At 51.0% G+C, this 22,534-nt stretch overlaps 1 protein-coding gene and 1 long non-coding RNA gene across 3 annotated transcripts in view; one reads left to right on the top strand and one right to left on the bottom strand.

Annotated features, from left to right (window-relative positions):
- Nucleotides 1-15,465, bottom strand: part of H6pd (hexose-6-phosphate dehydrogenase/glucose 1-dehydrogenase) — a 30,419-nt gene extending 14,954 nt beyond the window's left edge. Inside the window, exons 1-3 of one of the 2 annotated variants that reach the window (XM_052178223.1) lie at nucleotides 15,156-15,465; nucleotides 2,012-2,648; nucleotides 618-735 (exon numbers count right to left, since the gene is read on the bottom strand). In XM_052178223.1, coding sequence (XP_052034183.1) covers nucleotides 618-735; nucleotides 2,012-2,648; nucleotides 15,156-15,160 — 760 coding nt within the window. In that variant the 5' untranslated portion in view covers nucleotides 15,161-15,465. Of the gene's footprint in view, nucleotides 1-617; nucleotides 736-2,011; nucleotides 2,649-9,602; nucleotides 9,758-15,155 lie in introns of those variants that run through there. The other variant, XM_052178224.1, reaches the window with a different exon arrangement.
- A 468-nt stretch (nucleotides 15,466-15,933) lies between these two features.
- On the top strand, nucleotides 15,934-20,311 carry LOC127680193 (uncharacterized). Its single transcript, XR_007976942.1, has 3 exons — nucleotides 15,934-16,346; nucleotides 16,941-17,047; nucleotides 19,890-20,311. It is a non-coding gene; the product is annotated as an uncharacterized LOC127680193 (long non-coding RNA).
- The last annotated feature ends 2,223 nt before the right edge of the window (nucleotides 20,312-22,534 follow it).

Raw genomic sequence — 22,534 nt, forward strand, 5'->3', positions numbered from 1 at the left:
GTGGCCTGTGAAGGCCTTCCAGAGAACCAGCAAGGACGCTAGAGATCACCTGAGAGACAGGAGGGCACAGGAGAGCTGCCATCTCCCGGGGGAAAAAATATCACCCACATAAGCACAAATCTTCACAGCTGCAATGGTCACCATTACACTAGAGTCCAGTACTAGGGACATAGAGGCAGGAGGATCAGAAGTTCAAGGTCATCCCTGGCTATGTAGCAATTTTGAGTCCAGACTGGGCTATACAAGAACCTATCTCAAAAATACATACAAGCGCGCGCACACACTCAGACACACGCACACTCAGACACACTGAAACATGCCTGGGGTAACCTCCAGCACTACTTGTCAGCTATTTCAAACGTCTCCATCAGGTGCATGTCACTGGACCAAATGCCCCCTGTGGCATCAATGACAATTTGGGCTTTGCCACTAGGCACCCTGCGGGTTGACCCAGTAAAAAGTATGTGACCGGAAGGAGGTCACACACTAATAGAAACCCTCCCTCCGAGCCGAGCTTGCCATGGTGCAAAGGCCTGGCTGATCCTCCGGACTGCAGGGTCTGGAGTGCCAGCAAACACCGGCAGGCAGGGCTGAGGTGTGCCAGAAGTCTCACGCACCTTCCGCATCTATGCTCTCCTTCAAGATGATCTCCACCCGCTCCACATGGTGCCTGTTCCAGAGGCCATCCAAGGCCTTGCGGTTCTGATCTCGGAAGGGCAGGATCTGAGCCACCGCCTGTCAGGGAGGAAGACTGGTCATCCCAGGTTCTTTTGGGTAAAGAAGAGCCCTTGAGCTCCAGAGCTCTCCACTTAAAGGGGAAAACACTCTGTGGACAATGGTTCCTAGACCTGAGGTCTCACAACTTAGTGAGGTACTCTAGACAAAATCACCTAAACGGTTTCTGGCCAAGAAAGAACATGTTTTAAATTGACTCTTTCCTGTGGCTATAACTCACTGTAGGGTGATTGCCTCACATGTGTGAGACCTGGGTTTAATCTGCAGTACAATGAAAAAAGAAACAAAGAAGAAATCCCTATCTTTTAAGACTGTTGACTTTTAATAAGATAGTTTAGTGACAAAATTGTCACATGAAAAACTTTAAACTGTATGCATTTAATGTTGTTCCTTTTTATTTCTAGGCCAACAGACCCTTAGCAAGGCTGGCCCAGTCTGGAGACGATAACCATGACAAATGAAAAGGGCTGGATGGAAAGGCAAACACCTGTCCAGGGAGGTAACTCCCTGCCCAGTCGGAGGCCCGGTTCAGCAGTCTGGGCACCAAAGAGCACAGGTACAGTGCGTACTCTGTTGCAGGTGCTGGCCCTGACATGCCCAGAGTGCACAGCCCTGAGCCCTGTGCCTTCCCAGAGATTGTCCCAAGCTCCTGTTTCCTAGGCTTTGGTGGAACACTGTTTCCCTTACTCAGTACTGGGCTGTTATCGGCCTTTTGCCTCAAGACAGAATTCAAGACGAAAAACATATTTTTATTTTAAAAAGGCAGAGGGGCTGGAGAGCTGGCTCAGCGGTTAAGAGCACTGACTGCTCTTCCGAAGGTCCTGAGTTCAAACCCCAGCAACCACATGGAGGCTCACAACCATCTGTAATGAGATCTGACGCCCTCTTCTGGTGTGTCTGAGGACAGCTACAGTGTACTTACACATAATAGTTAATAAATTTTTGATGAAATCTTTAAAAAAAAAAGGCAGATGGGTGAGGGATGTATAAAGCTAATTCCAGTTCCCACAACATTCCCAAATGAAAGCCAGATCCAGACATTAGAGTCCCTGGACCACTTCTGTGGAGAAGGCAGATCACCATGGGGGATTTGGAGCATATACCCTCTCTGGGAAGCTCAGACGAGGATATGGAGACTGGTCCTGTCTGCTATCCCACCGGTTTCCCCAACTTCCACCTTTCCTTCTTCCTTTAGGAAGACCATGGAGGCTGAGGGTTCCTAACACTCTCCAGCTCCACCTAGCACAGCCATGCCAGGCCCCAAGCTACAGCTCACCTGCTTGCCCAGGTAATGATCTACACGGTACATCTCCTCTTCCTGGAAAAAGCTTCCAAGTTCTGAAGCCAGCTGCTGGGCTGAGAGGTGGTCATGACCAAAGGGTTTTTCGAGAACAACCCGTAGCCAGGCACCTGGGTGTGGTCGGCAGCTGCTGTTGATGTTCCGGGCAATGTCTGCGTAGGCGAAGGGCGGCACAGAGAAGTAGAAGATCCTGCCTGCCTCCCAGAGCCCATCCTGCCGGACTTGGGTCTCGATGTCCTTGTTGAGGGTCTGATAGTCCTCCACTGTCTTCAGCTGGCGGTACTGGCTGAGCTGCAGAAACTGACCCTTGAGTTCATCACAGCGACTAGGTACCAAGTCCTCGGGGCAGGAGAGGGATTCCAAAGCCTTGTCCATGAGCTTCTGGCCTTGCTCAGGGGCCGTCAGGGCAGCCCCATGGAAGCTAAAGCTGTGGCCCTTCCCAGCCTCATCCAGGTACAGCTGAAACAGTCCTTGCCACAGGTACTTTTTAGCTAGGTCCCCGGTTGCTCCCAGCAGGATAATGGAAACGTGTCCCCTGAACTCCTGGGCCTGCAGGCAGCCCAGAAGGGCCAAGCACATTGCCGCTACGAGCATCTTCCAGACGCCTGTATGCCTGGGAAGAGCAGACAAGGAACAAGGAAGGATCAAACACGGTTCAGGAGGTTATGCTGTAGAAGGAACACGGCTAGGATATCAAACATTTCCTGCCTGGCAAGAAATGGCCACTTGTTTCTCAGGGAACTGTTGCAAGCCCATGGCATCCCCCCCCCCCTCCTGAGCAGTCTGCGTTCTGTGGAAAAAGTATGTCGGGAGCTTGCTCTGCAAACAGGAAATGTACCCAGGAAAGTCCTAGGCCACCGAGTGGAACCGGCGCATTCTGCTGGTCGGAGCATGGGAGAATGGCGTGAATCACCAGGGAGGCCCCCGGGGATGAGAGAGGACTCCACAACCACAGCTAGTCTCAGCCGTGAGCACAGGCTAAAGGGCAGCCCAGGGACAGTAGTGGGTACCCTTCCAGCCACTGGCTGGAGCATGAGAGGACACGACCGTCTTCTCTCACACATAACTCAGCTGTTGCTCATGTCTGCTGGACACCATGCAAAAGTCACAATAGTGGCTCTGGGACAGCACCTAAGGCCAGACTGTGGGGGCCAGCGACAAGGTTCAGTAAGAAAGCACAGCTGTCCCACTGAATGATCCGAGTATTCCTGGGATTCCTGAGACCCACCTGATGGGAGGAGAAAGCCAAGTCCTGCAATGTGTCCTCTGACCTCCTCCATGTATACGTGCACGCACATACATGCACACACACACACACACACACACACACAGATGAATGTAATAGGAAAAGAATAGACTTTGGGGCTGCGATGTGACTCAGCAGGAAACTGGTCAGTGTGCACCAGGGTACTGGGACACACTCCCAACACAGTAAGAAGAAAAACACTGTGTGGCACACAACAGTAATCCTAGCACTTGGGAGGCTAAAGCAGAAGGACGGTACAAGTTCAAGGCCAGCCTGGCTACAGAGTGAATTTAAGGCTAGTAAGGACTACATAGCAAGGTCTTGTCTCAGAAACTAAGCAATAGGGTCGGTCTGGGGAGATGGCTCAGTAGTTAAATCACTGGCTGCTCTTACAGAGGCTCTAAGTTCTGGACTCATCACCCACATGGTGGCTCACAACCACCTGTAACTTCAGTTCCAGTGGGTCTGATGGCTTCTTCTGCCCTCCAAGGGAAAAAATACATACATGGAAAAAAATCATAAAATAAAGATAAATAAATTTAAAACAAGAAACAAATCCAGTGTGGCAGGGAACGCCTTTGATCTCAGCATTCCAGAGGCAGAGGCAGGCAGATCTCTGAGTTCGAGCCCAGTCTGGTCTACAGAGCATGAGTTCCAGGACAGCCAGAAAGAAACCCTATCTGAAACACCCCCTCCACATAAACAACAAACAAACAAACAAAAGACCATGTAGCCTTGTGCCTGAGTGGGAACCCCAGATCAACTCCTGAATAGCCGGACAATTATTTAATTATTTAATTATTTAACACCACAGTTTCCTATAAAATGGGTGCTGCTGTGGTGCCTCTATCCCAGGCTTGCTACAAGAATAAAATAACGTCCTGTTTCTACGATGCTTTCAGAAGTACCTAATGCCTTTTAGCTACTGTTTACAGAACAGCTGACGGCAGGGTATAAAATGGTATTTCTATGGGCCAATCACAAAATCAAACTCTGTCTGTTCTCACCCAGGCCAGCTTAACTACAATCCCCTTCACACAGGTCGAGGTGCTGTGGAATGAAGCTTCCATAGAGACAGGGCGGCGAGCCGGGCCCTTGCTGTTGTCTGACTGGCCTTCCTTAGGCGAACACGCCCTCCCAGGCAAGAGGCCTGAGTGGATTACAGGAGCACCTGAGTATTCACTGTGTCGCCTTCTGTTCTGTCACAGGGCCAGGTGCTGTGCTTATGTCACCGAAGCCCTCCAGGTCCCCACTGAGCCCCAGCTTTGGGAAAGGGCAGGAGGAAATGAGGGGAGGAACCACAGCTACAGGAGGTATCTGGTAAATGGGGGTAAGCACCCTTCGTAAACCAGACAGCACAAGCAGAGTCAACACGGCCAAACAGATGGGAGAGACCTGGGGTCCAGAGACATTGTCGGACACACAGAGGGCGCCATGGAGCTGGCCAGCTCTCTTCAGTTGGGATTCAGTTTGCCTCTATTGATTGCTGTTGCTATGATCTTACTCTGGAGCCCAGGGCTGGCCTTACACTCATGGCAATCCTCCTGCCTCAGACTCTGAAGTGCTGAGATTGCAGGTGTGAGCCGTGCACTTGTTTTTACCTGGTCCTAGTCTTCCTTTCTCTTCTCTCTGGGGACTCCCCCAAGATGGTTCCAGTGACACCCAAGTAGGACAAGGGCCCACCAATAGTGTCTGCGGCACATCCACAAGAGGGATGGTCCATCCGTCCAAAGGACGAGAGGCCCAGCCTTCCTCACCTGCAGTCCGCATCTTTACCCATCCACAAACGCGTGGACGATGAGACCACATCGCACTCTCCTCTGCTTCCCAACCCCTGTCCTTGGCACCCGAGCCTTTCTTTCTCAGCTGGCAGCAGCCTCTGCCCTGGGGGAAGGAGAAGCTGCAAGGTCAGTGCGGGAGAAATCCGAAGCCCAGAGAACAGCCTGGAGAGGGAGGTGGCGCCAGCTGGCAAGCAGCACCCAGGACTCCTGATCCTGTCCCGGGAGCCAGGGCTCGGGATGTGCTGGAACAGGGGGCAGTTGGGGAGCCTCCCAGGGCCCGTCGGGAGGGGGAGCCCAAGGCCACCTCTCTGAGGACAAGCAGGATGGGTGTCACCTGGCCTACTGGCCTTCTCCTTAACACTGTTTTCCCCGGAAAGAGTGTGTGTCCCAGCCCTCGTGCCCAAATAAAGCAGTCTTCTCTCTTACATTCCCAAACTCCTGAAGCAAGCAACATTGGGCATTTCAACAGAGCTGTGTACAGATTACTAAAAACCTGCGTGATTACTCTTTCCGAAATCAGTGTGGGTAACGTACGCGTTACTTGTTTTTAGGATGATCCTGTTTTTGTTTTTTGGGGTTTTGTTTTTTTTAGATTTATTTATTTATTATATGTGAGTACACTGTCACTGTCTTCAGACACTCCAGAAGAGGGCGTCAGATCTCATTACAGATGGTTGTGAGCCACCATGTGGTTGCTGGGATTTGAACTCGGGATCTTAGGAAGAGCAGTTGGTGCTCTCAGCTCGTAAACTGCACTGTGTGTTTGAGTTTCCTGGGGAAGTTTTTAAAGGGCGGATTCTGATGGAGAAGATGAGGTCTAAGGAGCTGGGGACGCCTGGGTCCCAGGAGGACACTTTGAGCAGCAAGGTTCCCGAACACTGAGCACAGAGGACAGCGGCATCAATGCGGACATGCCTGGGGCTGGAGAGATGGCTCAGTGGCTAAACATCCTAGCTGCTCCCAGAGTTAGATTCCCAGCAGCCACATGGCACTTCCCAACTGTGTGTCACTCCAGTCCCGGAGGTGGGGTGGGTCCAGTGGCCTCCACAGACACCCAGCAAGCACACAGTGCACGTGAAACACGCATGCTCACAGAAGGAGAAAACCAAAAGCACATGCCCGACTTTCTACGCTCGTCACCAAGTTGGCACAGCCCTGCTTGAGCAGGCACTCAGATCAGAAATGGCTTCAGATGCAACCCTGCGTTGACTGTGGTGGCGGGCATGACCTGGGGGACGGGGCTATACTTCTCACCCCGCTGACTCTGACACGATTGTCAAAACACAGCTGAGGGAGAAGCAGGAAAGGCTCAGGAAGCCATAGAGCCAAGTCACCACGCTAACCCTCATCCCCAGCGCTGGGCTCAGTGCTCCTAGTACAGGACACGATGTAATCTACAAAACATGGCTGAAGCCAAGCAGGGTGCTTCTCACCTGTGATGCTGGCACTTGGGAGATTGAGGCAGGAGGGTCGCAAGCTCAAGGCCAGTCTGAGCCTCAAATGGAGGTCAGTCTGGGCCATTTCAAAACGAGGAACGAGAGAAGGGCTAAAGATTCCAACCTGCAGCAGAGTGCCTATCTAGCCGGAGCGAGGCCCTGGGCCAAGTTCTAGAGAGTTCTACATTAGAAATAGCCACAGACTCTGACCGCAGGCTGACCGAGGAAGGGAGGACCGCAGAGACTAACAGATGAAGTATGTGACCCAAGCCAGAGCAAACAAAACAAGCCCTACACAACCCTGTGTGACAGCACATGCCTGTCATCGCAGCAGGCAGAAGGCTCAGGCAGCAGGATTACTGAAATTTCAGGCCTAGCCTGGGCTACACAATAAGACTCTGTCTCCCAAACCAAAAAACAAGAAAATGCACTCTCCCTCCCTCCCTCCCTCCCTCCCCCTGCCCCCTCCTCTACTCTCTTCTCTCCACACTCTCTCTTCACACTCTTTCTCTCCCCTCCTACCCCCTCCCTCTCCATCCACTTCCCCTCACCTCCCCCAGGTGGATGAGATGGTTCAGTGGGTACCGACACTTGCGAACCAAGAAACATGATGACCCAAGTTCAGTCCCTGAGCTGACGTGATGATGAAGTTGACACCCGGCTCCCTGGGTTTGTCCTCTGACTGACACGCACATGCCTTGGCAAGTGTACATGGTGTGCACATATATAACACGCACTAAATAAAATGAGACTTTAGAAAGGGAACACTAGACAAATGTTGACTAAAGAGATTACTTAGCTGGGCGGTGGTGGCGCACGCCTTTAATCCCAGCACTTGGGAGGCAGAGGCAGGCAGATTTCTGAGTTTGAGGCTAGCCTGGTCTACAGAGTGAGTTCCAAGACAGCCAGAGCTACACAGAGAAACCCTGTCTGGGGTGGGGGAGGGGGGAGATTACTTAAACAGTCCAGGTATAGTGATGTTGTATGTCCGTGAAGCCAGCATCTGAAGGTGTAGTCGGGGAGATCAGAAATCTAAGCCAGCTGCGATACAAGCAGTTTGAAAATCTGTCTTGGGGGGAAAAGGCAGGAAGGAAGGAAGCAAGGAAGAAAATTAAATATAAAGAGACTCCCTGCCTTAGGACAGCCCAGCACCATTGCTGAGGAAACACTGGCCATTCCCTTACCTCTGGGCTATAGAGCCAACCCCACCCTGGAGAACAAAGTCTGTCGCCAACTTCACAAGCCATCGCAGCCTCCCCAAAAATGTGGACAGCCAGACCAGGGGGCTCCGCTCCGGGTTCTGGCTTCTGGCTCTCCCCCCCCTCCCCAGGCTGCACTACCTCTTGCTGCGCTGCAGAGGCTGCAGTCTGGGTAGTTTGACTCAAGCCCTCTCCACCAACTGAGAGGAAGGGGCTGTGAAATAAACCCACCGAAGCGACGGAACAGACACTGGCCAAGAAGTGGGAAACCAAATGCCCGCTTAGGAATTTTCTCCCTTGCTTTCTTCTTTGTCTAAGCGATCTGTCAGGAAGCCATGACTAACAGGCAGAGAGGCTGGGGAAGAGAGGACAGAGGCCTCAACACCAGGGGAAATGTCACTCTTAGCCACGGTTTTGCCCTCAGCCTAAACAACCACACAGCCTTGAACAAGGTATTAACTTGCCAAGGCCTCAGCTTCCTTGTCTGGGTAATGGGCTAAGTGTGCCCGGGTCCCACACATTTCAAGGGAGATCCCCACCCTACCATCAAGGAGATGCCACCACTTCTCTATATAAATAAGCACAGAAGAGGAAATGCTGGCCGTTCCCTTACCTCTGGGCTATGGAGCTAACCCACAGTAGTGGGGTCACGGAGCCAAGAAATATAGAGACAAGTCTACACCCTTATCTCCAGAGTGAGATCAGGACAGCCAGGGGATACACAGAGAAATCCTGTCTCAAAACCTAAAGCAGCAACAACAGAAGAGTGTGCAAGACAGTTAGTTTCATATATAACAAATTATATTTACAAAACAGTTGCAACAGGACATGGTTAAACTCAAGCCTACAGTCTCAGCCTTTAGAAGTCAGGAGGACTGTAAATTCAAGGTTAGCCTGGGCTACATAGTAACCCCATGTCAAAAGAAATAAAAGCAGGAGGGGGGTAGGGCGGAGGCTGGAGAGATGACTCAGCGGTTTAGAGCTTGTGTTCCTCTTGCAGAGGACCCATTCCCAGCACCCGCATGGCGACTCAGAACCATCTTCACTCCAGTTCCCAGGAATCCTACACTAAGCACGCACATGGTGCACATACAGACAACACATGCGACACATACAGACAACACATGCGGACACACGAGACAAAGCCGAGGAGGTGGGAGTCGGGGAGCAGGAGGGCAGGTGGGCTTCCTCTGAGTGACAATGTGTTACTCTGGCAGACTGAGCGTGCATGCACAAGACACGTTGTCCTGGGAGAGACTCACCCATTAGACAGGGACCCTGCCAATATTCCTGAAGGGGAAAGACTGATTTGGTCAGCCATGGCGAGCAGGGGCAGAGTCCAGCTCCATCTTCCTGTCACCCTCACAGGAGAGGGGGAGATGGCCAGCCACCCCAAAACTGTCCCTGCCCAGAGCAGCAGCGCGTGTGGAGAGGCAGACATGGGCGGGAGAATGAGCTGAGAGAGGAAGATCGGGGTCATTACCCACACCCCTTCCCTCTCCTAACCCCTTCAGATATCATTGACAAAGCTGCTATACATGGGTGGGGCTAAAAGAGGGGTGCCTCTAATCACAGCCCCCAAATCTGGACTTTTAAAAAGAATTTGGGGGGCTGGAGAGATGGCTCAGTGGTTAAGAGCACTGGCTGCTCTTCCAGAGGAACCGAGGTTCAATCCCCAGCAACCATGTTGCGAGTCAGGACTGTCCCTAACTTCAGTCCCAGGGGATCCAACACCCTCACACTGACACATATGCAGGCAAAACACCAATGCACATAAAATAAAAATAAACACTAATTTTGAAAGGACTGGGAAAGAAACAAGAATTCAGATGAAAGGATACTTAGAAAATCATCTTTATCAGCCCAGCATCCCCTCTAGTTCCGGGGCTCTGATGCCAAACTTACCAAATACAGACAAAGGACACAACTTGGTATCAATCAACCGTGACCTGCATTTGGTCCCCTCAAGGCCAATCTGGGGACCAGAGCTTCCAGGTGAAGCTCTCTTCAAAGTTCATAGAGCCCTCTCCCTGGCCTCCTCCGAAGACAACTGGAAGCACTGAGACGCACGCAAAGACCCTTTGTATCTTTTTGCAATGTTTGATTGCAAAATTTCCGGGTGTTTTCCCAGCTGGTTGTTAAACACGGTCGTTACTAAAGCGAAATTACATAAATGAGTCACCAACCAAATTCCATAAGAACAAAGGTCAGTACACACTCACAACTTATTTTTTTCTGATCATGGGATCACTTTTTGCTGTCATATATGCTCCTGATATATGCTCTTGATTTTTGCTGATTAGGGGGACATCTAGAACACAGATACTGGCAAAGATCATAAATCTAGTTCACCAGGCCCAGCCCCCACCTCTGCAGAGCAGCTGCTCAGCCCTGGCCAGCCAGCTGCTATCGGTGTGGCCAAGCCGGTATTTCCAGTCTGGACTTTCCACCTCAGCTCCAGAGTGGTCAGTCAACTCATACTCTGATCCTCTGATCACCTTAGTTGAAGGCTGACTGGGCCTAGTCACATCCAAATCCAACCGGTTTATTAACCAAAATCTTAATTAGTCCCTCCTTGCCCTCCCCTCCTCTTCTCCCCTTCCCTTCAGGTTTGTGCTTCTTTGTTTTTGAGACAGGGCATCTCTACGTAGCCCAGGCTTGTCCTCCCTAGCCCTGGGATTTCAGGCCTGTACCACAGCATCTCTCAACTTGTTTCAAATGCAGTCTCCACAGGTCCCAGCAAACACGATACATTCAGATCATAAACCTTAGAGGTGTCTGGTCTGTTGGCAGATACCGGTGTCCACCTTCAAATCCTATTTGGGGGCAGACCGGGTGTCAGCCACCAAACCTGATGACCTGAGTTCACTCCACAGGAACAGCAGGGTGGAAGGAAGATCTAGCTCCAGAGCCTGTCCCCTGAGCTCCAAATGTATGTGTACACATATGCACACACAAACACGACAGAGGCCATACAGGTTTGAAGGACAGTGTGTCTCACTGCCTACGTCTAGTCTGCCACCTCCTCTGTCTGCATTTCTACAGAACTCCCCTCCCGCCCGCCCGCCCGCCCGCCCGCCTGCCCTCTCTCATAGCTTCCTTTGGCTCCTGTAGAGTTGAGTCTAGAACAGGGACCACAGTGACCCTCCCTGTTGGTGGGAAAGGGTCTACACGTTCTAGCTTCCCACCATCATTTCTTTGACCTCCTGTACTATTCTGCCCATCCTCCTGCCTCGGGGCTTTGTTCTGGCTCTTTTCTCTGTCTGAGCCACGGTCCCCTGCAGGTACTCATATGGCATGTTACCTCACCAACCTCAGCAAGACGGCTTGCCCAGTCTGGCTTTCTCAGACCACTCCACAGAAGACTAAAGCTTCCACTTCCGCCTCATGCCTCCTCTCTATTCTATTTCTCTCTTTAGTCCTTCCTTCCTTCCTTCCTTTCTTCCTTCCTTCCTTCCTTCCTTCCTTCCTTCCTTCCTTCCTTCCTTCCTTCCAGGTCCCATATAGCCCAGGCTGTCCTCAAACATGCTATGTAGCTGAGGATGACCTTCAATGTCCTTGAACCTATTATGTGTGTGAGAGTTTTGTATCACTGTGTGCCACACGCATGCCTGGTGCCTGCAGAGGTCAGAAGAGGGCCTCAGACACTCTGGAATGGACATTACAGACGAAGAGTTGCCATGTGAGCACTGGGAATCGAACTCAGGCCCCCTGCAAGAACAGCCAATCTCTCCAGACTCATAGAGTTCTGCTCTCCTGAGGGCTAGGATGACAGGTGCGCACCACCATGTTCAGTTTCATGTGGTATATGGGATGTGTTATTCATGCTAGACAAGCACTTCATCAAGTGAGCTACACCCCCAGCCCTGTCTAGAACTCCTGAGGCACTGTGTGATAATTACATTGGCTTGCTGACTGACTGCCACACACTCCTCCCAAGAAGTCAAGATCAACCTGAACAGGGACAGGTACATTTAGTTCCCTGCAGCATCTCCCACGTCCAAAACATCCACAATGGCCAGGCACTGGGCATGCTCCCCAGCGATATTTGCTAATGACGAGATAAATCCCGTTTACACAGGATCACCATAACTTCGTGCACAAGACACCCAGGGCTGAATGGTGCTGTGGAAACAATAGGCTGTAGCGGTCACTTCATGCACCGTGACCCGCCAGCAGCTGCTTCTTGATTATGACAACGCTATTAGTATTGTGAGCTATTTATGGCATGTATGCCATATGCCAGAGGCTAGGCTTAGACTATGACATGCAGCAGACCCTCTGTCCTTGCCACACTTCTGTGAGATATGCACTATCATCAACTGCTCCTCCAGCAGTGAACACTGAAAGGTAAACTACCTTGGCTGAAGGTCAGACAGGTCAGAGGTGACATGGGGAATGGAAGCAGTTTGGTCATGGAGCTAATCTCTAATAGCTCTATAAAACGTGTGGCTAAAGGCTGGAGAGATGGCTCAGCGGTTAAGAGCATTTGTTATTCTTGCAGAGGACCCAGGTTCAGTTCCCAGCACCTGCCCAATCTGTAACTCTAGTCCCAGGGAATCCAGCACCCTCTTTTGGCCTGTGCAGGTACTGTATACACATGGTTTCCATTTATACATGCAAACAAAAACACAGATGGACATAAAAATAAATAAACCTAAAAAAAATGAAAGAAAGAAAGAAAGAAAGAAGGAAGGAAGGAAGGAAGGAAGGAAGGAAGGAAGGAAGGAAGGAAGGAAGGACAATCAAGGATGTGTGGCTGGATCCCCGGTGACAGAATGGGCAGACAGCAGCTTGGCGCAGACATCACTGGTTCTGCTGCCGGTGGCTGCTCACATAGGCCAGCTGGCTGAACACTGCTCTGGGCCCCATGGCCACAAGCACTTCACTTGGCCTCCTTCTGATATCAGGAGGGCATTTTGTCGGTACCCTCGTGAAACCTGAAAGGCCCTGTGGGCTAAGACATTAAGCATACAATCTGGGATCCAATTCTGTGCCTCTCAGCAGCTAGGTGACCTGAGACAGTCTTTAACTGCATTGTTTCTCAACCACAGGACAGAAAAGCAAGTTCATTGCAAGCACACATGAAGAGAATCCACATAAGGCACGTTGGCACCGCGCTTGGCAAGCCGCAGGCTCTCAAGAAATGCTACTTAATACTGCTGTTCATTAGCACTGTGAACTTACTTCCTGCAATACCTTGAAACCAACAAACCACCTTGCTACAGAAAAATGGTAAGGTTTGGATCATGACAGCTCAGCTGTTCTTTCTGATCTTAGGGAAGAGGTATGGGCTGGGTGGCTCCTTCTTGGCCCTTGAGAAGTCTAAGATCTGGCCAGAAGAATAAAGACCATGACATCGGGGTTGCGTGTCTGAAAGGCTGAGACAGAAGGACGGAGAGCCTGGGACCAGCCTGGGATAGAGAAAGACCTTGTCTCACAAAACAAAGCAGGGCTGGAGAGATGACTCAGCGGTTAGGGACTGCTGTTGCAAAGGACCCGAGGTCAATTCCAGCATGTACACGCCGCTCACAACCACCTATAACCATCTATAATACCAGTCTTCGCCCGGCCTCCGAGCGTTCCAGGCACACACATAGTGGTACAAAGATATACACGCACACATACAATAAATAGATAAAATTAAAACAAACCCAACAGGGAGCTGGGGGAGGAGAGCTAGAGAGTTTGTTTAGCAGTTAATAGCACTTGCTGTTCTTAAAGACCTAGAGGCTAGTTCCCAGAACCAACATGGAAGCTAACTGTAACTACAGCTCCGTGACATCCAATGCCCCTTCTATTCTCTACAGGCATATGAACACACACACACACATACACACACATACACATACGCACACACATACACACACACACACACTATCTGAGGCTGGAGAGCTGGCTTAATGGTTAAAAGCACATGCTGCTCTTGCAGAGGACCTGGGTTTGAGGCCCCACATCCGTGTAGCAGCTCATAACCATTTATGACTCTGATTCCAGGAGATCCCACACGCTCTTCTAGCCTTAGTGAACACTGCACATATGTGGTATACTTACATACATGTGGGCAAAATATTCACACACAAAAAATTTAAATCTTTAAAAAAATAATTTTTTAAAAGAAATATAATCTGGGATTGTAGCTCAAAGGTTTGGCATTTACCTAGCCTAGGTGTAAAAACTACAAAGAATAAGGAGAGTAAGGCTGTAATTGTGTAGCCCGAAACCCATAGCTTAATTCTATGTTGTTTTCCCTAGCTGTAAAATGGGAATAAACAACCTCATTTTAATGGCTGGCCAGAAGAAACCAGATCAGGGAACACAATATACTCTGTGAGGACATGGTGTAAGGGATTGGCCAACTGCAACCCAGAACAGCTGCTCCCAGACAAATCTGGAGGACTGGACCATAGATGGCGAATGCAATCTTCGTAATTCTCCCTTATGGCTTGGTTTTATCTTGAGACAAGCGTTTGGCTAGACTGCCCGGGCTGGCTTAGGCTCCCCCTTCTGCTTCTGCCTCAGAAATGCTGGGCCCTATCTGCCCATCTTTTCTTGCTTCTTTAAAATGGTCCCCGAGCTATCCAAACAGCCAACAGCAATTTGTTGCTTTCTATTAGACTGTATTGCATATTAAATTATTTGTTTGTTAAATTTATAATTCTTAAAAATGAGCCGTGCTCAAGCCAAACACTGCGCTCTATTTAAGGTAGGGTCTTACTGTGTGACTAGTCTAGAACTCTCAATGTAGAACAGGCTGGCTTTAACCTCACAGAGATTTTCCTGCCTCTGCCTTCCACCCTCCAAGTACTGGGATTAAAGGTGTGCACCACTATGCCCCTCTTAAACAGGCGCTTTTCTGTGATGTGCTCCCAAAATAAAGATTAGCTTCATCAACTCGAAGATTCGGTCAGCCGTGTATCACTTCAGATATGCTAGTTTTCCAACCCCGTTACCTTTCAGGGGCCACGGTGGAGCGGGTGGGCTAGCTACTGTACTAACCGTATGGAAAGAATTTCAGTTCTTACTTCTGGCTAAATAGTCAAGGCTAGAAGAGGAGACTTTCAGAGGTCCCATGCCTCTGGGAAAGAATGTGCTGGGTCGGTATGTGGGAAATGTTCATGCGATAGCAACTGCCAAAGCGTAAGCATTGGGAAAGCACCGGCTCACTTTCGCTCTCAGACAGGTTCCAGGAAGCCCAGGGACAAGGGCACGCCGGGACCCCCCAGGGCTGCCAGGGAAGGGGCCTGGCCGCCTCCTACTGGCCCGCCACCTAACTGCACCACATCCCCAGGCCATGCAGGGGTGGGGTAGGGTGACGACGCCTTTATTCCGCAGAAGGAGGGGCGTGCGGGTGGAGGATCGGTGACTAGGGCGAGCACCGTGGGACCCGAGCCACCACCGTGTCCTCGGTTGCAAGAAATGCGCAGCCCAGAGCAAGCGGGGTGGGGTGCAGCTTACTTCATCTCGCTCGTCCAGGAAGTGGCCGGGGTTGGCTAGCACGACAGGCAGCGGGGGCGTGGGGAAACCTGCGACCCCCTGCCGCGCCTCGTCCTCGGCAGGTGCGCGCCTCACGCGGGGCCGCGCCTCGGCGCTCCGAAAGCTCCCGGGCACGCGTCAAGAACCTAGGGCTCCGGGCCAAGTTCTGGCCGGGATGCGGCAGAGTCGAACTGCGCAGCGTCAGGGCCCAGCGGGCAGGCCTCAGGCCACCGCGGCCCCGCGCTGTGCCGCGCTCGCCCGGTGCCGGGAGCGCGCGCAGTGGGGCCTGGGGCGAAGCGCGCTCAGAGGAGGCGGAGCCTCGGGCCCGTGCACGCCCCCTAGATCGCGGGTGCGGAAGAGGAGGCGTGGCCTCCGAGTGTGTCCCTTGCGGCCAGCTGCGGCTCTAGGGCTCTTGCCTAACTTGCATCCCCAAATAGGTTGTATCCTGGGTGGCAGGGCTTCCCTGCTGGCATGGAGATGCGCGTGTACCCCTAAAAATGCTAGGGATAGAGAAAGTGGTTGTGGGGTTGAGGAGCTTCAGAGGTTGAGCAGTGTGTCTAGTTTGTAGTCTGGAACCGGGAATCGGTTCCCTGCCTTCTCCAGACCTCACGCTCCCCTATTTGAAGTGAATAGTTTGGTCCACCCAGGGAAGTGAGTTAAAAGCTGGGTGTGCATACATTTGCCACATCAGTCAGCTCCAGATCTGACACCCCTAATGTTCATGGTCTTGGGGCTCTCTCCGTGCTCTTTTGTCCGATTAAGGTAGTGGAAGTGTGGGCCGGAAATTAACTGTCAAATGACGAGGCTTAGTTTGTGCCTGTGTGGCTTTAAGCAAGACGGGAAATAAAACCCGGCTCTCTTTAGAGAGTAACAGGTGTTTAAAAGACATCTCAGCTCTTGTCTCCATCCATTTTCATTCTGACCCTGCACCGTCCCCCATGACTCCTGACACTGAAGACGCCCTGCTCCTTCCCTCTTCCGTCCTTTGGCTCAGCAGGGCCCTTGCAACTTTGTGGTAATGAAGACAGGGTGAACTGACCTGCCAGGCTGCCCAGGACTTTATCTTGGATGAGGGTGTCCATCTTTACTCTCGAAGCACGGAAACTCTGTTCCTTTTTCAGACACTCCTCCCAGACACTCCGCTGACAGAAAGGGGACTGAGAGGGGACTCTGGTATGAGAAAAAACGAACCAGCTTTGTATTTCATGTTGGTCACTGTCCCAGTGGAGGTGTCAAGCACCAGCAAGGGGAATGTGCCAGCACCGGAAGGGCCAAGTGGGGAGAAAAGGCATGATTACTGAATGGGATGTTGGACAAGGAGGTTCTAGGAGGCTCTAGGAAGATGGGCAGCTGAGGCAAGCTGGGGCCCACTGATATGGAACCCAGGGGCTACAGGAGGACTGATGAGCTGTAGCAAGGAGTGAGGCCATGTTGTATGGAGTCTGAGGTGGGACATGGGGCAAAGGGCCAGGCAATTCTGGATCGACTCTAGAACTGAAGCAAGCAAAAGAGGGTCTAAGGCGGGGCTCAGGCAAATGGAAGTGAGCTGATGTCCAGATTCTTAGTCTAAGGCCCTTCCCACATTCCCTACTCCTGTGAGAAAGAACTAGAGCCAGAGAATGTCCAGACAGGAGTGGGCAGGTGCCCAGAGGTCGAAGAGAGCAGAGGGATACTCCCCAGATCTCGATGAGCCCGTCACAGGAGTCATGACCGGGTACCTTGAAGGCATCTATTAAAATATCCCCAAACCCATTTATCTGTGACCAGCTTGATAAACACCTGTGTGTGCCCTGTTCAGTGGAACTGGAACTGGGGGAGGAACAAGCCTGTTATGATACCCGCTCTGCTGGAATGTGACCCACACACACATTACCGTGAGTTGCTTCATTTCTCTGCACTTCTCCCTCATCTGTGTCTGTCTGTCTGTCTGTCTGTCTGTTGTATGTTCATGTGTGGAGGCCAGGGGTCAATCGATGTCAGGTGTCTTCCTTTATCTTTCTACTTTTTTGCATTTATTTTACTCTTATGTGTATGAATGTTTTGCTTGCACGTACTTAATATGCACCGAGTGTGTATCTGGTGGCTGGAGACGGCAGAAGAGGGCGTCAGATCCCCTGAAACGGGACTTATAAGCCACCATGTGAGTGCCGGGAACGGAACCTGGCTCTTTTGTAATAGTGGCAAGTTCCCCAGACCTCTGCGCCATCCTCTTCAGCCTCTACACCTTATTTTAAGTCAGCATCTCTTAGTATTTTGATAACAGTGGGCTCCAGCTTGCTGATTTGGCTGTTCTTTCCAGTGCTTGGATGTTAGGCCATATGCAATCATGCCTGGCTTTAATGTGTGTGTGTGTGTGTGTGTGTGTGTGTGTGTGTGTGTACACGCTAGGGATCCACCCTTGGGTCCTCACACCTGCACAGCAGTCACTGTGCCGCTGGCCCACGTCTTTAACTCCCCCTCTTCTTCACTTCAGCCACATCCCGTCCTACCCCTGTGCCTTCTGGTTTGATGTGAATGATTTCTTGACTCTCTTGATAGACATAATCCAGTCACATTAAACCCCAGTTGTCTAGGTGTGAGGGCACCGCATCCCCCAAATCAGCCCTGGGAACCTTGTTTGTGTGGGCCTTGAGATTGGTCCCAGTACCTCTGCAGGCCTGGAGTTTCTGTGCTAGCTGCTACTACCCACTCCAAACTATGTAATGGGGTGTACTCAAAGCTCCGTGGAGGAAGTCACAGGGTGGGGGTGGAAACTGTGCTTTGGGGGAGGGGTTCTCGTGGTCAGATTACACCTGGTTTATCTTGCCCTGGGTAAGGAGGATGCCAGGGTCTCTGTGAAGCAAACAGAGGGTTGTGAGGGGCCGTGCATCCTAGCCGGCACACTGCACCCCGGGTGAGCAGGTCGGGGTTAACTCAGCCTGCTTTGCATGGAATGTGGAACCCAGGGAGATGAATGACTCACAGGGATGTCTATGGAGTTAGAAATAAAATCATGTTGCAGTTTCTATTTTCAGGCACCGTGCCTCAAGTCGGCTCTCCTTGCTGGCTCTTTGCTTCTTACAGAAGAGGGAGGAGAGAACAGGTGTAGTACGGTCTTTTAGCCATGGGTAGACATTTTCATCCCCACATGAGAAACCTCCAAACGACTTGTTTCTTGTTTTAAGATCGGCTCCTGTAAAGTGGGGATTATTCTTTCCCCGTTGCTGCCACAATAGGGTGCCACAGTTAAACAACTCATCCGTTACCTTACACTGCCTTTGGTCTGACCGGGCTACGGGGGTGGCCGGCCTTGGGCGGAGAAGCCATTGTCTTGCTTCAGCAGTGTTCTGCAACCACAGCTCAGCGCCTTGCGATCTGAGGAATCGGTTCCCTACTGGCTTTAGCTGAGTGAGGACTGTTCTCAGTTTGGAAGTTCCTTGGCCTGGGCTCCTTATCTTGAGGACTTGGGTGGGGAGTTGGGAGCTGAGAATTTCTCTTGCTCTTATCTGGGCACGGTTTCTGACTCGGCCAGGGAAAGGGTGTGTGCTTTAAGAGTATTAGACTGGGGAGGGACACTTGTATAATCCCAAATTATATTTCTCATTTTAGACTCCATTTTTCTTTTGGGGGGAGGATTTGGTTTTTTGAGACAGGGTTTCTCTGTATAGCCCTGGCTGTCCTGGAACTCACTCTGTAGACCAGGCTGGCCTCAAACTCAGAAATCCACTCAGAGGTTCTCCGTGAACCCTGCCCTGTGCCAACACTTGCAGTTGTCTGACTTTTGATTGTAGCCATTCTAGAGACAAAGCTCATGATCATGGCCTGTGCATAGGTATTATTTCTGTTTTCTGGGGAAATGTCTAGTTAAGTTCTTTTTTGTTGTTGTTGTTTGTTTGTTTGTTTGGCTCTTTGGGGGGGGGTGGATTTTTTTTTTCCGAGACAGGGTTTCTCTGTATAGCCCTGACTATCCTGGAACTCACTCTGTAGACCAGGCTGGCCTCAAACTCAGAAATCCGCCTGCCTCTGCCTCCCAAAGTGCTGGGATTACAGGTATGTGTGCCACCACCACCACCACCCGGCCTCTAGTTAAGTTCTTCACCCATTTTTCCACTAAGTCTTGTGTGTAGCTGGGGCAGGGGTGGGGGTGCGTGTATGTGAGGAAAAGCCAGAGGCTTTGGAGCCCCAGAGCTAGAGTTAGAGGTTGTTTTGATCCATCTGGTATAGATGCCAGGAGAGGAACTCTGGTGCTCTCTAAGAGCAGCCCTGAGCAGCTGAGCCTGGGAACACCAGCCTAGGTTCTCAATGTATTCTAAATACAGATTCCTCGCTGGGTAAGTTCTTTGTTCTTTGTGTTCATTTGTTTTGACACGAGGACATCTTGGTTCGCCTTCCACTGCTACGCTAAAGACCCAAAGCAAGTTTGGGAGGAAAAGGTTTATTTTAGCTTACATTTTACATTCCATGACTCTGGGAAGTCCTGGAGACAGGAACCAAACCTGAAACCATGAAGGAAAATCTCTCACGGCTCCCCGTGATCCCCTTGGCTTGTTCAGATGCTTTTTTTTTTTTTAATATAACCCAGGACATGCCCAGAGATGGCACCAACTACAGGGAGCTGGGCCCTCCCGTAAGGATCATTAATCAAGAAAATGACCCACAGACTTCCCTACAGGCCAGTCTGTGGAGGCTTTTTATTTTTTTAAACAACTGAGATTTCCTCTTTCCAAATAACTCTAGCTTGTAACAAGTTGACAAAAGAACATCATCAACAGTAACATCAACAACAATAATAACATCAACAACTACAACAACAGCAACAACAGCAACAACAACAGTAACAGCATCAACAACAGCAACAGCAACTACTACTACTACCACCACCAGCACTCAGGGCCTCATGTAGCCCAGGCTAGCCTCAACTTTACTATGTAGCTGAGGATGACCTTGAATGTCTCATCTTCCTACCTCCTGGAATACTGGGATATACGTGTGCACCATCAGGCCTGGTTCATGCGGACTGGAGGAAGATGCACGTCAGAGCCTAGTGTGTGCTAGGCTAGCACTATTCTAACTGAGCTACACCCCTAACCCTGATTGCAAATGTTCCTCCGCATTTTATTAGCCATCTCTTCACCTTCCTGCTGCTGTCCTTCAAGACATAAACGATTTTCATTCTGATGATGTCCAGTTTATCTATTTTTACTTTTGCTGCCTCTGCTCTTAGCGTCCTAGCTAAGAAGGCTTGCTTAGCCCAACCCAATGTCATGAAGATTTTTCTTCTGTGTGGTACTGAGGATGAAGTCCGGGTCCTTATGTACACTAGGCAAATGCTCCACCACAGACCCACACCGCTGAGCCGCACCACAGTCCTGCCGGGGAGATGTGTGCTTTGCATCCTGTCCTGTGTAGAAAGCAACATTTAGGTTCCTGTATTTAGATGTGTTTGCTGGTTTTGTCTTTTGCATTCCTGAGGATAAAACCCAGGACCTTGAGCGTAAGGCAAACCCTAAACCCTATCTACACCCCTAGCCCAACCTAAGTTTCAGATCTTTAGTTAATTTCTTTGGTGGCACATAGACATCTGTAGACATCTGCCTGTCTTGGGATGCACGTGGTGCACTTTTGAAACATTTGCTCACAGACACACAACATTGGCATGGCCGAAACGCCTGTCCCATCCCGTGAGACCGACCTAGGATACCAATGCCTGGCAAATAAAAGACCCTCAAGACAACTGTCCACAGAGTGTGGGTGAGCTGAGGAGGTCAGAGCTACCAAATCTGGGGACTAGGAGGGCATTGGGGGAGGGCTTTGCTCTGCACAAAGCCAAGGTGACTGAGAGGGTGTCTAAAGAGTACCATGATAATATCCTTGGGTGGATGGGGGTACACTAGCCACTTGGCTCGTGTCTGAGTCAGATGGAGGGAAACAGAGACCCAAGATTGGTTTGAGGTTTCCTAGGAATGGAGAGGGAAGGGAAGAGAGAGATCAGAAGGAGCTAGCCTGGGCCTGAGCCAGGGTGGGGACCTTGAATTAGAGAAGAGAAGCCCTTGTCCTCACAACTGCCATCCCTTGCCTGGAGCTTCAAGAGAGGAAGCAGGGCGAGCTCTTAAAAGATACAACAAAAAGATAAAACGCTGGCAGCTGCCCCAGCCTTTGCCACACCAGCAAGTGCTACGTTGTAGCCTCTGGGCTAAGAGAACCCATTGCCCAGCTATGGCGAAGCGGCTGGCAAGCCCAGGGTCCTGGGAGAAGGACAAGGCATCCTTGCAGGGGAAATGTGCTGGTCAGCCGGACCTCACAAGACACCACAGGCTTCTCCAGGAAGCAAGCTCTGTCTGCCTTTCCCCAGCCTGCCACTGCAGTGGCCTGGTCTAGAGCCAAGAGTTTGGAAGCCTCTGGTGAGCCAGCAGTTCCCAAGCGGCTTCAGGGTCACAGTGGGGGAACAGGGCTACTCTCAAAAGTTCCTTGCATTCCTCTTGGAATGGAAATGAAGGTAAGACACCCCTCATCCAATCAGCCAGCAGCACCTGCCAGGCTCTTCCAGGCTCAGGGGCCCTGCAAAGGGCTGTTCTCAGGCAGCCTCTAGTCTATTCTCTGTCTGCACAGGGGACAGACAGAAGTCAAGTGAGACTCAGAGCCTGGCCAGTGCCAGGAAGGGAGGGGAGCTGAGTGATGGGTTGAGTCTCCCTGGGTCTTAGAGTTGGGATCTTCTTCTGGAGGTGACATTGGTCAGTGGGTGGAGGGGCAGAGACTGCCACACAAAAGCTGGAGGAAAATGTCCCAGGAACAACACACAAAGGCCCAAGATCCCTCTGAAAAACTGAAAGGCATCCAGCACCGTCTGGTCCCTGAGCAGAGGCGTCCCGAGGGCAGGGTCCCTGACGCACAGGACCTAAGGTTGATTCCAGTTGCCAACAGAAGGCTCTGTGGGATGTCAAATAAAAGAGTAACAAATGGTTTTCATCTTAGAAGTCTTTTGTTGCTGGGCGTGGTCTAGCTCCTTTCCACACAGAAGTTCTGACTTGGAGGTAGAGAGCCCTGAGGATGCAGAGTTTGAGGCCAGCCTGGGCCACATAGTGAGTTCAGTGTGAACCTGGGTTGCAGAGCTCAGGTTCCGTCCCAAAAGTGGTAAATAGTTAAGGGCTGGGAATGGAACTTAGTTGGTAGGGTGCTGGCCCAACATGCAGGAAGGCCTGGGTTTGATGTTAGTGCCACATAAGCCAGGTGGCACATACCGTAATGCCAACGCTGAGGAGGCAGCTTCAGGAAGATCAGAAGTTTAATGTCATATCCTTGGCTACCTGAGTTCAGCCTGTGCGGTATGGGACCCTGCCTTACAAATAAAGAAAAAGGAAGCAAGATATTTTAGTCGTCTGGAT

Source organism: Apodemus sylvaticus, chromosome 3, assembly GCF_947179515.1.
Source record: "Apodemus sylvaticus chromosome 3, mApoSyl1.1, whole genome shotgun sequence".
NCBI classification, from domain to species: Eukaryota; Metazoa; Chordata; class Mammalia; order Rodentia; family Muridae; genus Apodemus; species Apodemus sylvaticus.